The sequence below is a fragment of the Hemiscyllium ocellatum genome, chromosome 25, assembly GCF_020745735.1.
Source record: "Hemiscyllium ocellatum isolate sHemOce1 chromosome 25, sHemOce1.pat.X.cur, whole genome shotgun sequence".
NCBI lineage: Eukaryota > Metazoa > Chordata > Chondrichthyes > Orectolobiformes > Hemiscylliidae > Hemiscyllium > Hemiscyllium ocellatum.
The window spans coordinates 19,066,299-19,079,700 of record NC_083425.1 but is presented as its reverse complement, the minus strand read 5'-3'; the positions used below and the strand labels follow the sequence as shown (position 1 = coordinate 19,079,700).

The 13,402-nt window shown below is 39.2% G+C and overlaps 1 protein-coding gene across 3 annotated transcripts in view; it reads left to right on the top strand.

Annotated features, from left to right (window-relative positions):
* LOC132828007 (zinc transporter ZIP11-like) overlaps window positions 1-10,509 on the top strand; it is a 711,835-nt gene extending 701,326 nt beyond the window's left edge. For all 3 annotated transcript variants that reach the window (XM_060844870.1, XM_060844869.1, XM_060844868.1), the window contains exons 8-9: window positions 987-1,145; window positions 8,273-10,509. In XM_060844870.1, coding sequence (XP_060700853.1) covers window positions 987-1,145; window positions 8,273-8,351 — 238 coding nt within the window. In that variant the 3' untranslated portion in view covers window positions 8,352-10,509. The remainder of the gene's footprint in view (window positions 1-986; window positions 1,146-8,272) is intronic.
* Window positions 10,510-13,402: the final 2,893 nt, after the last annotated feature.

Sequence of the window (13,402 nt, the reverse complement as noted above, 5' to 3'; positions counted from 1 at the left end):
TCATACATAGTAGGACACTTTTATTGACAGTTGCTGGCAGTGCTTTAAACAGTTAACAAATGTGCAAGTTTCAAAAGCATTTGCTACTCAAGAATTATATAAAGGGGGAAAGAAACTGCACTTGAGGTAGTCCCACTCCTCCTTTTGTTCTATAACCCTGCAATTCTTTTCCCCCTCAGGTGCTTTTCCAGTTCATTCTGAAAACCACAATTGAATCACCCTCTTAAGCAATGTGTTTTTGATTGTAATCGTTTGCTGCCTACAAGTATTTTTCCTCATGTTGCTTAATGAATGAGTATTGAAATCAAATCTCCACCCTTTTCCGATGGACTCCCATTTCTGCAGGAATCAACTCCCCATTCCTATATGTCTTCCAAAATACTTCACAAGCGATGTCAAAGTTGACACTAAAAGCAATAAATTACCACTAAATTAGAAGCGGAAGTTAAATTCTAATCCTATTACTTCATTCTCTACTGTCCTATTTTATGGTTCTATAATTCTATAAATAACTGTGGATCCACCTTTCCAACCGCCCTCAATTGTCTTTAAAGATAAGAAATTCTTCGATGATAGTAAAACTTGCAGCACATTGGTATGCTGTAATTTTAATAGGAGGCCTTCCATCTCTCATGTGCCAAAATCCAAACTGGAATTTTTCTTTATTCCTTGGTATTACATTGAACCCATAAATAACCAACAAATGCACTTCCAGACTGCTCCTGAGTGGTTATTGATATTCAAAGTATTTGGATTTGTTATGATATGGCATCTGGTCTGATGGGGACTTGAATACAGACCTTCTGATCCAAGTCTGTGCCACAAGTGAGAGCCCTAGTGAATGCTGACCATCTAACTAGAATTAACTGTCAATGTTTATACAGCTAACACCAGTTGTACCCCGCTTCCTATTTTAGTTGTTCGTTCAATTTTGTCAGATGTTTTATTTTGGTGAAAATAATGATTATATTTCTCCCACCATGAAGGTACGGTCAGTTAAGTGGTATGGTTGAGCCAGTGGCAGGAATATTTGGTGCCTTTGCTGTAGTTCTGGCCGAGCCTCTCCTGCCCTATGCCTTGGCTTTCGCTGCTGGTGCCATGGTTTATGTGGTAATCGATGACATTATTCCTGAAGCTCAACTCAGGTAAGTCCTGAATGATAAAACAACTCTCTGTGACTTCAGTTGAGAACAAAGTGATGATGAGTTTTGCCTTTGTCAGACAACTAGAGTAGAAAACATTTCAGCATAAGGGCTATGTCTAAGAACGTAAAAAGGGAATTAAAACAAGAGATCGGAAATTATAATGGAACATGCGCAGTAAGTCTTCAACACTAGATGCATGGCTTGCAGGTCATGCAGCGGAGATGTACTAAAATTGTACCAAGAGTGGGAGACTTCAGAATCGTGGTGAGAGAAGAGAAGCTGCCATTGTTATCTTTAAAGTTGAAAAGATTGTAGGGACATTTAATAGAGGTATTTAAAATTGCAAAGGGTTCAACAAAATAAAAAGGAGAAACTGTTTCCAGTGGCCGGGTGGGTTGGTACCATCATGGAACATGACGGAATATTCTCCACTTGCCTCAAGGAGTGCAGCCCCAACAACACGCAGGTGGCCCTACACAAATCAGGACAAAGCACCTCGCTTGATTGGTACCCCATCCATCTTCAACATTTACTCCCTCCAACATCAATCCAAACTGGCAGCATCATGTACCAAATACAAAATGCTTTTCAGCAACTCTCTACGTTTCCTTCAACAGCAACTTCTGTAGCCATGACCTCTGCTGCCTAGATAAACAAGAAGACCAAGCTGCCCTCTGAATGACATAGCAGCCTGACTTGGTTGATTCCCTCATCACTACCACACACCAGCAGCTGTGTCGTTTATTCTGCCAACTCAGTCATTAATCAATCATGCTTGGTAATGAACATTGAAATACCCCACCCAAAGTATATTCTGTGCTCATACCTCACTCCTTCCTGCAAGTGGAATTCAACAGGGAGATGTATTAATTCATCAGCTGAAGATGATGGGGACCTTCAGTCTAAATGGCGAGGAGTCTTTCCTGACTTTGTGGGATCCAGGGTCAATGTTGAGTACTCTAAGGACAACTCCCTCCCAAATGTATACTTGTTCAAATACATACTCTCAGATGTTGGTGGTGGTGTTTGGGAAATTGTCTCCAAAATATGATTGCATTCAAATGACTAAGTCTCAAGGCCATTGCTTGACTAATCTGTGAGACAGTTTCCCAATCTTGGTACAAGTCTCCAGATATTATTCAGGAGGATTATACAGGGTTAACAGAGCTGAGTTTGTCATTGTCCTTTCTGGTAAAAGGCTCAGTTGATATTCGGTGGACTGTTTATTTTAATTCTGTTTAAGATCTGTAATGGTTTGGGCGATTAAGTGTCTTACGAGGCCATTTCAGAGTGCATTTAACCACATCTGTTCTGGAGTGTACATAGGCCAGACGAGGGAGATACAACAGATTTCATTCCTTACAGGGCGTTCGTAAACCAAGTGGGTCTTTACAACAATCGGCCATGGTTAATTGGTCACTGTCAGATGAGCTTTTAATTCCAGATTTAGTCATTGAATTTGAATTTTCCCATCTACCGTATCTCCAGAACATTGGCTCGGGTTTCTGGATTATGAACCCAGTGACATCATCACTACACTCTCACTTCTTCCTGTTGTTTCGATCTGGAATGTACTGTCTGAAAGGATGATGGAAACAGATTCCACAGTATCTTTCAGAAGAGAATCAGATAATAACTCAAAGGTAAAAATAATGGGAGGATGACCAGAAGGCTGAAACTAAAAGGTCTTACAAAAGAGCACAATGGACAGGCACTATGGGTAGGGAGTAAGGTCTCATTCTCTCAGGTTTGACTCTGAGGGCTCATCAGCACAGGAGAAAATAAGTAGTAGAAACTGGCAGATCCCTTTTCACCAGATGAATGCAAACAAGGGGACATCTGGCAATCCGTCAGACAGAAATGGAGTAAAGCTGTTCTGATGCTGTGTCATGTCAGAAGCAAAGTCCAGTTGCTTTATAAATAACAGCAGGGGTCCAAGGTTGAATTATTGTCTGTTCACTGCCAGTTTATTATTGATATATGTAATATACACAGTGTTTACATTTGAATTATCTTAAAGCCTTGGCAAGCCAAGCAGTAGCGTGATGGCATGGGCCATAGGTTGGTAGGCAGGGGGTCAGCTCTTGCTTTGATTTCCAAGTTTTATTCATTGCACTGTGTGGAGCTGTTGAATAGATTGTGCTGAATGGAAGTGATTTGTAAGTTTTAAGTGTTGTGATCTTTGGGAGTTTTACTTATATTTAACTGTTTTGTCACCAAGAGGACATCTTTGTTCAATGGGCTCTAGCTTATCTCGCCACACTTCAGGCTCACTGCCTTTATTCCTGATGAAGGGCTTTTGCCCGAAACGTCGATTCCGTTGCACTTTGGATGCTGCCTGAACTGCTGTGCTCTTCCAGCACCACTGATCCAGAATCTTTGTTCAATGCCAACACTCTGTGGCTCCTTTTAGGTTTCCATTCTTGAGTAGTGGACACAAAATGTAAAATTATTTCTGTCCTTACTCAAAGTTCTCTGCAGTTATCTCTTGGGTATCAATTGTTTAATGGCATATATCTTTTTAGAAATTATTTTATTATCTTCCCTCCTTCAAGCTATTCCTCATGCAAAGGCAATTTCTTGGCCAGGTAGAAATGTGGGCAATCTATTCTTAGCCTTAATGACAGATTAAGAACGCTCTTGAACATTTTACTGGACGTTATAGAGTACTGTTTGGGTGACTTTATTTTTGTAGAAAGAAATAGCTTGAGAATGGGAGGTTGGTAATGGGTTGGTATTAATGTCTCCAAAATCTGTTTCCTAATGCAAAATTATATCCATTTCTCACATTCCCAATTTTGACTGAAGCCTGAAGTTGGAAGGTAAACCAACCCAATCCCAAAAAGTGGGTGGTAGGTTTAAACATGAGAATGAGGAACCTCATTGTTACCCAGACTTTTGTTTTCAACTCCAGTTTTCTGACTGTCCCGCACATCGCATAACCTGGCAGCTTTATTAAGTAGAGGACTTGGTGGATTATGATATGTGTCTTTCCAAAGCAGCTGAGGTTACAGTGAAGGTATCATTTTAACAAACTCAGCCATCACCTGAGGCGTGGTGACCCTCAGGTTAAACTGACCACCAGTCGTCTCTCTCACTCTGATGAGAGAACAGCCCTTTGGTCCTCTGGGACATTGGTGACTTTACCTTTACCTTTCGTGCCCACCTTACATCCTCCAGAGGAACTTCAAAAATCAAAAATCTCCTCAAATGACATTTTAAACCCTCAGCCTCCACCACCACCCACCCCCGCTCTGAGTGTTCTCTGCCTCTCTTCATACTATAACTCTATAACTGTGTTCAGGTATTTACATGTGGACCATAATTATCGAGTGTCTGCTCAACTCTGAGACATGGCGATTTGCAATACTGATTGTCTTATTACCATCCTTTCATATGGAGACGCCCACTCCCCTACATGCACGTGCGAATGTGGTGTCAATCCCTCTTTGAGGTGTGTCCTCAACAGTCGCAGTCATTCCAGCTGGGCAGGCGATGTAATGCAAGAAAGCTGAAAGGAAACAAATGAAAGATAGGTCATGCTTTAACAGTAGCCGAAAGCAATGAATAGTAATAATGGACTTGTTTGGCATGTGTTGGACAATTGAGGTTAGATGGTTCATAGATTGTGCAACTGAACCTGTAGATGTTTCTTTCTTCCTCCCTTCAATCAGCCTGTCTTCAATTCCTGGGTGTAAAACAGGCAGTCATGCATTGTTACTCAAATTACCGCCGCAGCCAGATCTTTAGTTAATTACAGTGAGCTCCAGTTTTTGGCAATACAGATCCTGCCATTCCTGTTGTCTGCTCGGTTCTGTCTGAGACGTTAGATTCTTCAGTCCTGATCTTTCTGCATTAAGCAGAATTCTTCTTTGTTTTAACATAGTAGAATGGTAAAGTTCAGGAACCAAACTTCAAGTGGTTACTGATTTACTAAATGACCAAGCGCTTTTTAAGTGGCCACAATGAGATCTACATTTGCTATAGCCTGAAATGTGCAAAATGTTCTAACTGTATGTCTGTCCACGTGCACTTAGAAATTGTAATGCGTCAGTTTTTCATATTATGCAATAAATTAACCAAATTCTACTCTTGCAACAATAATACAACAAACAATAGTCAGCAATCATTTAGAATGAGGGCAGAGATGCAGGTGTACAGCCTTGTGATAGACATTACAACTACAGATACCGGAAACTGAACTTACACAGTTTAGGGTAAAAATCTAATGCCACAATCAAATCCAAAGATATCAGTGAAGTTCCCCTTTATTTTAACCAACAATTCTTATGATTATTTTGTTCAACTATAAACAAAATATGAACATGTAAGAACAGATGAGTAGAAATTTGTATGCAGAATGTGCATTTGTCTTTCTTCTTGTCCCACTTTCTAATCTGCATCTACATTTCTCCATGTATAGGCCTCCTGTGTAATCCTTTTATATACTACTTGAGTCATGGTCATGACTCTCAGTAAGCCCTGTTCTATCATCTCTGCATACTCACCTATATTGGCTCCCATTAAGCAACGTCATGATTTTCAAATTCTAATCCTTCTTTTCATATTCCTCCATGGCCTCATCCCTATCTCTAATCCTCACCATTCTCTCAACCGAGGTATCTGCACTTCTTAAACTTTGGCCTATTTTGTATCTTTAATTGGTCCACCAGAGGGGCGCATCCCCTTAGTTGCTTCGTCCCCAAGATCTGGAATGTCCTGCCTGCACCTCTCTGCCCCATTTACCTCCGTTATGGCACTTTGTAAAACCTAACACTTTGTTGGGGAGGAATTGTAAAGAGGAGCCTGAGTCCTGTGATCAGCAGCACAAATTGATGTTTATTCGGAGTTCCTTACCATGCAGCCTCGAAGAAATCACTCGAGACAAACTCCAAGATATTTATACATTTCATGTTACAATGATTACATGCAACGTTGGCATGCAATGCTTGCCACCTCCCCTCTGACTGTTATGCCCCTCCCCAGACATTTGCCAGCTGCATCGTACTGAGTGGATGCTGTTTGGTACCTTGTGAAGCTGTGATTGTTTATTTTCCCAAGGTCATAATGACTAAATAATGTTTTGCTACTGCTCCCTTGTAATGCACTCTGTTTTCCGATGACCTTTTGTGAGGTTATCTGTTTATACCCTTCATTATATGTCATTCAGTCCTTGCTGTTTGTACCATTCTTCCTTCAATCTCCACTGCTGATGGGGTGGGGGCTTATCTCTTACTTTCCACAGCCATTTATCTAAAGGATGTTTGTTGCATTTAATATTTCAGGATACTTATATGTAATGATAATTACTTAAAGAGACTTTGATTATGGTGGGATCAGACTTTCCCTTGCACTCTTTACTAAATAACAAGCTTGCACTTCCCAGTAAGATTTCTGTGAAGCACATCATTATCTTATCTGGTTGCCATGAGTACGAAGGCCATGATTCTGAATGTGGAAACTGCTGCCTCAAATTACAATTCTCTTCACCAATGGACAACTCCAACATGCTTTAACCGTGCTTCTAGTCAGCTGACCTAAAATCTCCTTATCTGGTTTGAGGTCAGATCTTGTTTCATAGTGAAATGCTTTTTATGTTTCTCTACAGTGGATGACCTGTAAAAAATATAGGTTGCTATGGCTGTTGTCCCTGAATTCCTTTTCAGTTGGTAAATGTTTCAAATCTATTTTTACCTTATTTTCCATCCTATATGCCCTAATTCTTTTCGCCTCTACTTCCCTTCCTGTTTTTAATAAGCACCCATATAAAGCATGTAGGGGCAATGGTATTAGATTAGATTAGACTTACAGTGTGGAAACAGGCCCTTCGGCCCAACAAGTCCACACTGTCATAATAATGTCTCAAAACTAGTCATCTCGAAGCCAATACTGATACTCCCATGACCTAGATCAAAATCCCATCAAGGCTAGTGGTAATTATAAAATCAATAATAAATCTGGACCAAACAACTGGTCTCTGTAATGGTGACCATGATGATTTGTATATCAATTGTTGTATAACCCCATCTGAATTATATGTAACTCCAGATCCACAGCAGTGTGGATAACTCTGAACTGTTCTCTGAAAATGTTGAACATCACACAACACCAGGTTATACTCCAATAGGTTTATTTGGAAGCAGTAGCTTTCGAAGCGCTGCTTCTTCAGGCGGTTGTAGAGCAAAATCATAAGACAGAATTTATAGCAACAGGATTGCAGTGTCATGGAATGTAATATGAAACAAATTTAGCTTGGTCATTCTAAAAGGTGAAAGACTATGTTAGTTTCTGTTCCCTCGTATGTAAATCCCAGAACTTTTTAAAAGTTACATTCTCAAGATAGCTTTAACAATAGGTACCATCTCAGCTCAGGTTAAAGTCTGTTTGTGTCCCAATGCTAGGTCAGACTGATTCTATTTCTAAAATGGGATTTACAGAACCTTACAAGGATTTACATGTTTTTGAGCAAAATAAAATGTAATCCTACAAGTACAAATTTACCTCAAAATGTATATGTGAGTACATGTAGGGGAGACCAAGTGAGTGTATGCATGTTGGGTGTGTGTAGGGGGGTGTAAGAGTACATGTGTATGTATGTGAGTGTAATGGTATATAAGTCTGAGAGAGGGTGCAGGTGTGAGTGTGGGGGATGTATGTGTGAGCGTACAAGAGAGTGTATATGAGAGAGGGTCTGCATGAGTATGTGGGTCTGTAGGTGTGTGTGTGCGTGCATGCGTGCACTTGTGCGCACGTGTGTGAGAGAGTGTATATTGCAGTGGGATCACCTGTAGTGTGACATGAACCCAAGGTCCTGACTGAGGCCATCCCCATTGGTACTGAACTTGGCTACTCTGAAAAAGGAAGCAAGCCATTCCGTTCGAGGGCAGTTAGAAATAGACAACAAATATTGGTCATACCATGGTTGTGCACATCCTGTGAAAGAATAAAGAAAGCACATGTAAATGCCAATCCATATTTTATAGGTTATGCATATGTGTCTGTCACTGAACAGGTGAAGGCAAGTATTGTATATTATTCTGAATTCAATGAGTCATTCCAAAGATCTATGTGCATAATGACAATTGAAGCATTGTAAGAAAGACTGACAGCATTGCTTTCATTTTCAGTGGAAATGGCAAATTGGCATCCTGGACTTCCATCGCAGGATTTGTCTTGATGATGTCGCTCGATGTTGGTCTGAGCTAACCTCAAGATTTATTTTACTGAAGCAATTAGTTTGGAAACAATCATTTTCCCCGTTTAGAAAAAAAATGTATTTTTATTTTAAATTCATTTGACAGATCATCATACAAAATTTTAATTTCAAGGTTGCTGCAATTAACTTGCTCTCACTGAGAAATAATATTGACTCAGCAAAATATGTCAGCAGCTTCCAGTCTGGGGTTATTGTTAACACTTGATTGTCCAGCATCGTTGATTGTTTGACACTTGTTCTCATTTGTGGGTTTACCCCAACTTTTGAATTCCGATAATTTGCTTAGTGTGCGGTTTGTTTCGGTCTCCAGCTTTTGGTGATTCAGTTCTTATTACATCAGTGAAAGTATCACGACTAAGCGTTCGTCAGTATGAACCAAGGAGTCAGGTAAACTTGAGGATCCACCATTGCCCACTTTATAGTCTAGTAATTCCACAATGAATTATTGTCATTCATTAATGATTACCCGTTGAAAGATGCTTATCATGTGGTACTTCAGAACGTCAAATGGACACTGTATTAAGAAGAAAGCAGACATGATGACCTTTTGAAGAATATTACTTTCACTGTGGAATGTGAAACATATGATACCTTTGTTTTTTTTTTGCAAAATGCTTTATCTGAAACATGTTATCTGCACTCTTTGAACATGTCCATCTGTCTTGTTCACATCAGTCTTCCAACAATCTACATCATCTAGCTGGTCAGTATCAGTCAGCGTGTAATGTCTGAAAAGATTTGAACACCTCTGATGGTGCTAGCCAGATATTGCTACCAACACACATCATTAGACATTAAGTGGCCTATGTCACTTTATAATGCAAAAGAAGCTACAAATAAAAAATATTTAGGTGTGCCACATCTTAGTTGTTGCACCTCTCCCATATCAATATCCAGCTTTGTTCTTATTGAAGTGAATTACAAACAATTCCAGAGCATTTTACCTCGGTGGCAAAATCTAAGTAGGATTGTAATAACCAAGAATGCAAGATTTCTAGTTGACACGTCAGGCCCGAATCATGACTAGTTCAAAGCGCTCACAGTACAAGAGGCAGCCTGAAGTGATCTCAAGCCAATTAGATGCCAAGTGAGTGCTAACTTAGAACCAGAATATATTCAATGAGATGGCACATCTTTGGATAGTATAGGATTACCATCAACTAGTATAAATAGCCATTAAGTGGCTCCAAAGGTAAATTGGTGCAACAGCTGCCTATAAATGACCTTTGCAACCAGTTACCAGACTGGTGCCTGGAAGATTGATGTGGGATCAGTGTGACCATAAAGAATGAGTTTCTTTTTATTGTTTCAAACATGTCAGGCAGCAAACAAACAGGAACAGAGAATATCTCATGAGCAGCTAATAAAGCAATCAAAAGATATCTGATGTCCAGGAATTTATAAGAGGGCAATAAAATTTGTAGCTGCATCTTTCCCATGCCCAAACAAAGGAATGTAAACTTCAAATACCACATCAGAACCTGGAGCTGTACTGAACATTTGCCATTGAACACAATCGACCGGTTGTATTGCAAGGTTAACTGTATTCATGGCATACACACCCATTTACAGAACTTGACATCAGTGTCCTCTTGGCCAGTTGCTCATTTTAAACAGCACTTAGCCACACAATGTCATGTTTGTTTTGAAGTAAATATATAACTACTGTAATGAGGTGCATTATAAAAAGGTTATTGAAAGATATTGTTCTGGCACAATATTGCTGGCACTATAACAAAACCGAAAAGTAAAGCAAAACTTATTAGAGACTTTGGCTAAAGAATAATGGTTGAACTCTTTAACCCTGACAAACCCTCCTGGTGGTTTAGAAAGATCTTTTGGAAGTTTTAGTTCCCTCAGTGACTAACTTTTTGTCCATATTCTTCTTGCAGGATTGTTTCATACCATAAAACTTCACTCAAAAAATGTCTTATTGGTGGGCTTGTTTTGTTTTCTAAGCAAAGAATACCAGAGTTCAAATTGGTACAGTATTTAACTTTGAAATACCTTAGATACACATTTGTTGGAACTGGTTCCATGTTTTTCACCAACATAAAACCATAAGGTTATTCTGAATCTGTTGTCGATTGCGACAGTTGTTTTTGGGGTACATTCAGTACAATTCTATGATGAATTGAGCAGAGAAATAGATCAGGTGTTGGGGGTAGGGTAGGGGAGGGTAGTCTTCTCAGCTTCAATGCAGATAACTTGCCTCAAGATACAAGCTAGTAGAAATGTTGATTGCAGATGGGTGTGGGACGGGGTGGGGAGGGTGTCCAATCTTGTATTGCCAGAACTTTTTGGTGCACTTTATTGTGCAAGGAAGGTACAGATCCTTTGTTGTTGATTGCCTCTGACTCTGAAATAACTTGTTGTTGAGAACCTATTTAGCTACTCAGTAGATTCTGAAACCCTTCGACATTGTCTTTTAAATTGACGGACAGCTGTAATTCTGTAATCAGTTTATATTGAAGCCAAAAAGCTTTTACTATTCAGGTGCAACCCATATCATCGTGTTTTGCTCTGCTTTATAGGTGCATATCACCACACAATATCACTTGTGGTGTATTCTTCCAAAATAACATTGATGGTGTAAGGTAAAAATCATCAATGTGATATGAATGAAGCAAACAAGATGAGCAAAAAAAAAACTTCTGAAGGCAGGTAATAGGAAACAAAGGGTTTTCAATATTTTAGATCAATATTCTAAAACCTGGATTCTATTTCTGTCCTGTGCTGGATTTGTACTGTGTCCTACTTTGATTTAGCTCACGTTTTTAAGCAGAGAACTATGTTATTCATTAATTCTTTCATGAATAACTGTTGGATTGCAGAATATTTTCAAGGTTTTGATGCTGACTTGCTGGAGACCCTCGTAGCATTGTGTGGATGAACTCAAATTTTATTCGATGACTTAAAGGGATAATATTCATTAGAGTTTGAACTCATTAATGATCTCAGAAACAATGCTAAGTGCAGTAAAGTTTAGAGAAATCAAAATACGTGGTGCTGGAAAAGCACAGTCGGTCAGGCAGCATCCGAGGAGCAGGAGAATCGACATTTCAAGCATAAACTCTTCATCAGGAATTATGCCTGTGCTCAAAACCTCAACTCTCCTGCTCCTCGGATGCTGCCTGACCAGCTGTACTTTTCCAGCACCACATTTTTCATCTCTGATCTCCAGCATCTGCAGTCCTCACTTTCTCCATGAATCAAAATGCCCCGACTCATATAAACTTCAAATATAAGTCAACAGGTATTCATGAGTCCTTTGGATTTTATTCTATTCATTAATATATAGGAACATAGAGGGGCCAAATTAATAAAACGATGCTGTTCTGCTGCAGCTTGGAGACTGGGAATGATATTTGGAAGAATCTGGCATGATCTGAGACTATTTCCATCACAATTACATCTCAATTCCTTGATTCTACTGCACTGTTTACAACACTTTTCCTTAAACTCCGTCTAATTCATGCTGAATGAGATGGCATGGCATTGCTTTTCAGTAGGGGTGTACGAGGATCAGAAAGCACTTAAATCTTGGCTAATTTTTGGCATGTCCGTCCACGAATACAAGTTTAAAACTACTTCCTTGTTTTTGTCTTGTCGCTTGAAGTCTACCGTCTGGTTCTGATTATTCCAGTGCTTCCGTGTGCATAGTATACTTTTATTAGCTCCTGTTTTTAAGTACTTTTTTTTAAACTTCTGGTCCTTATTTGCTGACTAGGTAAATAAAAGTAAAAAGGTCTTGAAGTGGACATGAGAGAGTGCACTCTAGTCATTGACTAATCCACATAGTTGAGAACTTGAGTTACGTACTGTATTCCAAACAGACATTGGATTCAATGAATTTAACATGCAAATGTGATCATTGTTTGGAGCATTAAACTGTGCAGCCATCCCCAGTCGTCACGATTCAATATCAAGTTAATTTCTAACAATCCCATTTATTTGGACAGCCTGGGTGGAAAAATGACATTTTTCCAGCCCTTTCCCTCCCCTCCTTTCTGTCTCCCCTGCAAAATTGTCAAGGGGGGTTGTGGAGAAATAGTAGTGTGCAAAACTACAAAGATAAATTAAAACTTTCCGAGTTATTTTTAATCCCTCACCATCCTGAAGGAAAACCACTTTAATATCATTTAGTGTAAGCTTGTTTTGGGTGGTTTCCCAAGAGTTTGTCTGGTGATGTTCCAACACATTATTCCACAAGCCAGTGGAATGAACACAGACCTCTTTTCACCATTTCTTTCAAAATTAGATTTGACCTCACCTTGTTGGACAGGCTACCAAGTGGAGGCCAAGTGAGATTAATGGAAAGTTGGCGAGATGGTTTCCTTCATGGGTTCTCTCCTGCACTGTTAGAAGAGGACTGCAATGTACATGTACATTGACACATCCTTTAACTGGTAGTGAGGGTGCAATACACTTTTCACCAGTTGAGCAAAACACAGGTGTCATTGAAGTTCAAGTCCAACTTGAATCTTCACATGAACAGTCAAAACAACAAGAACATTTGAAGAGGAAATGAATGCGCGAATATGCCCTCGCCCTCATAGCACTGATGCTTATCCCAAATGGAGCTAATGCTTAATATTTGTGCATACAAATTACTCGACTTTCATATTCTAATTGTAGTCATATTTGTCATTTCAATTCAAGAAATTAAAATCAAGTTAATCCCAATAATACCCCACTAAAATTCTCACTTGAAGATTGGCCTAATCATCTTCATTTTAAAGTTAAGGTAAATAGCCTTATGTTGGATAAATGATTTTGAGGTGGAATAAGTTGACTAATATTGACCCATTAAATTCATAATTGTGAATTTAACCTTGGTGAATTTAGAGCAGGGACAAATACTTTAATTGAAATGCAGCTTGCTAATTATGTTGTTAAGTTGTATTTACATTGTATTTTTACTTGTAATGACCTGAACCTTATTTACTGGTTGTGATAAAATGTTGAAACTACTGGAAGTTGATGAAAATACACACAATGCAATTCCTGCATCCCATCCCCTTCCAAACATTTGGTTGGA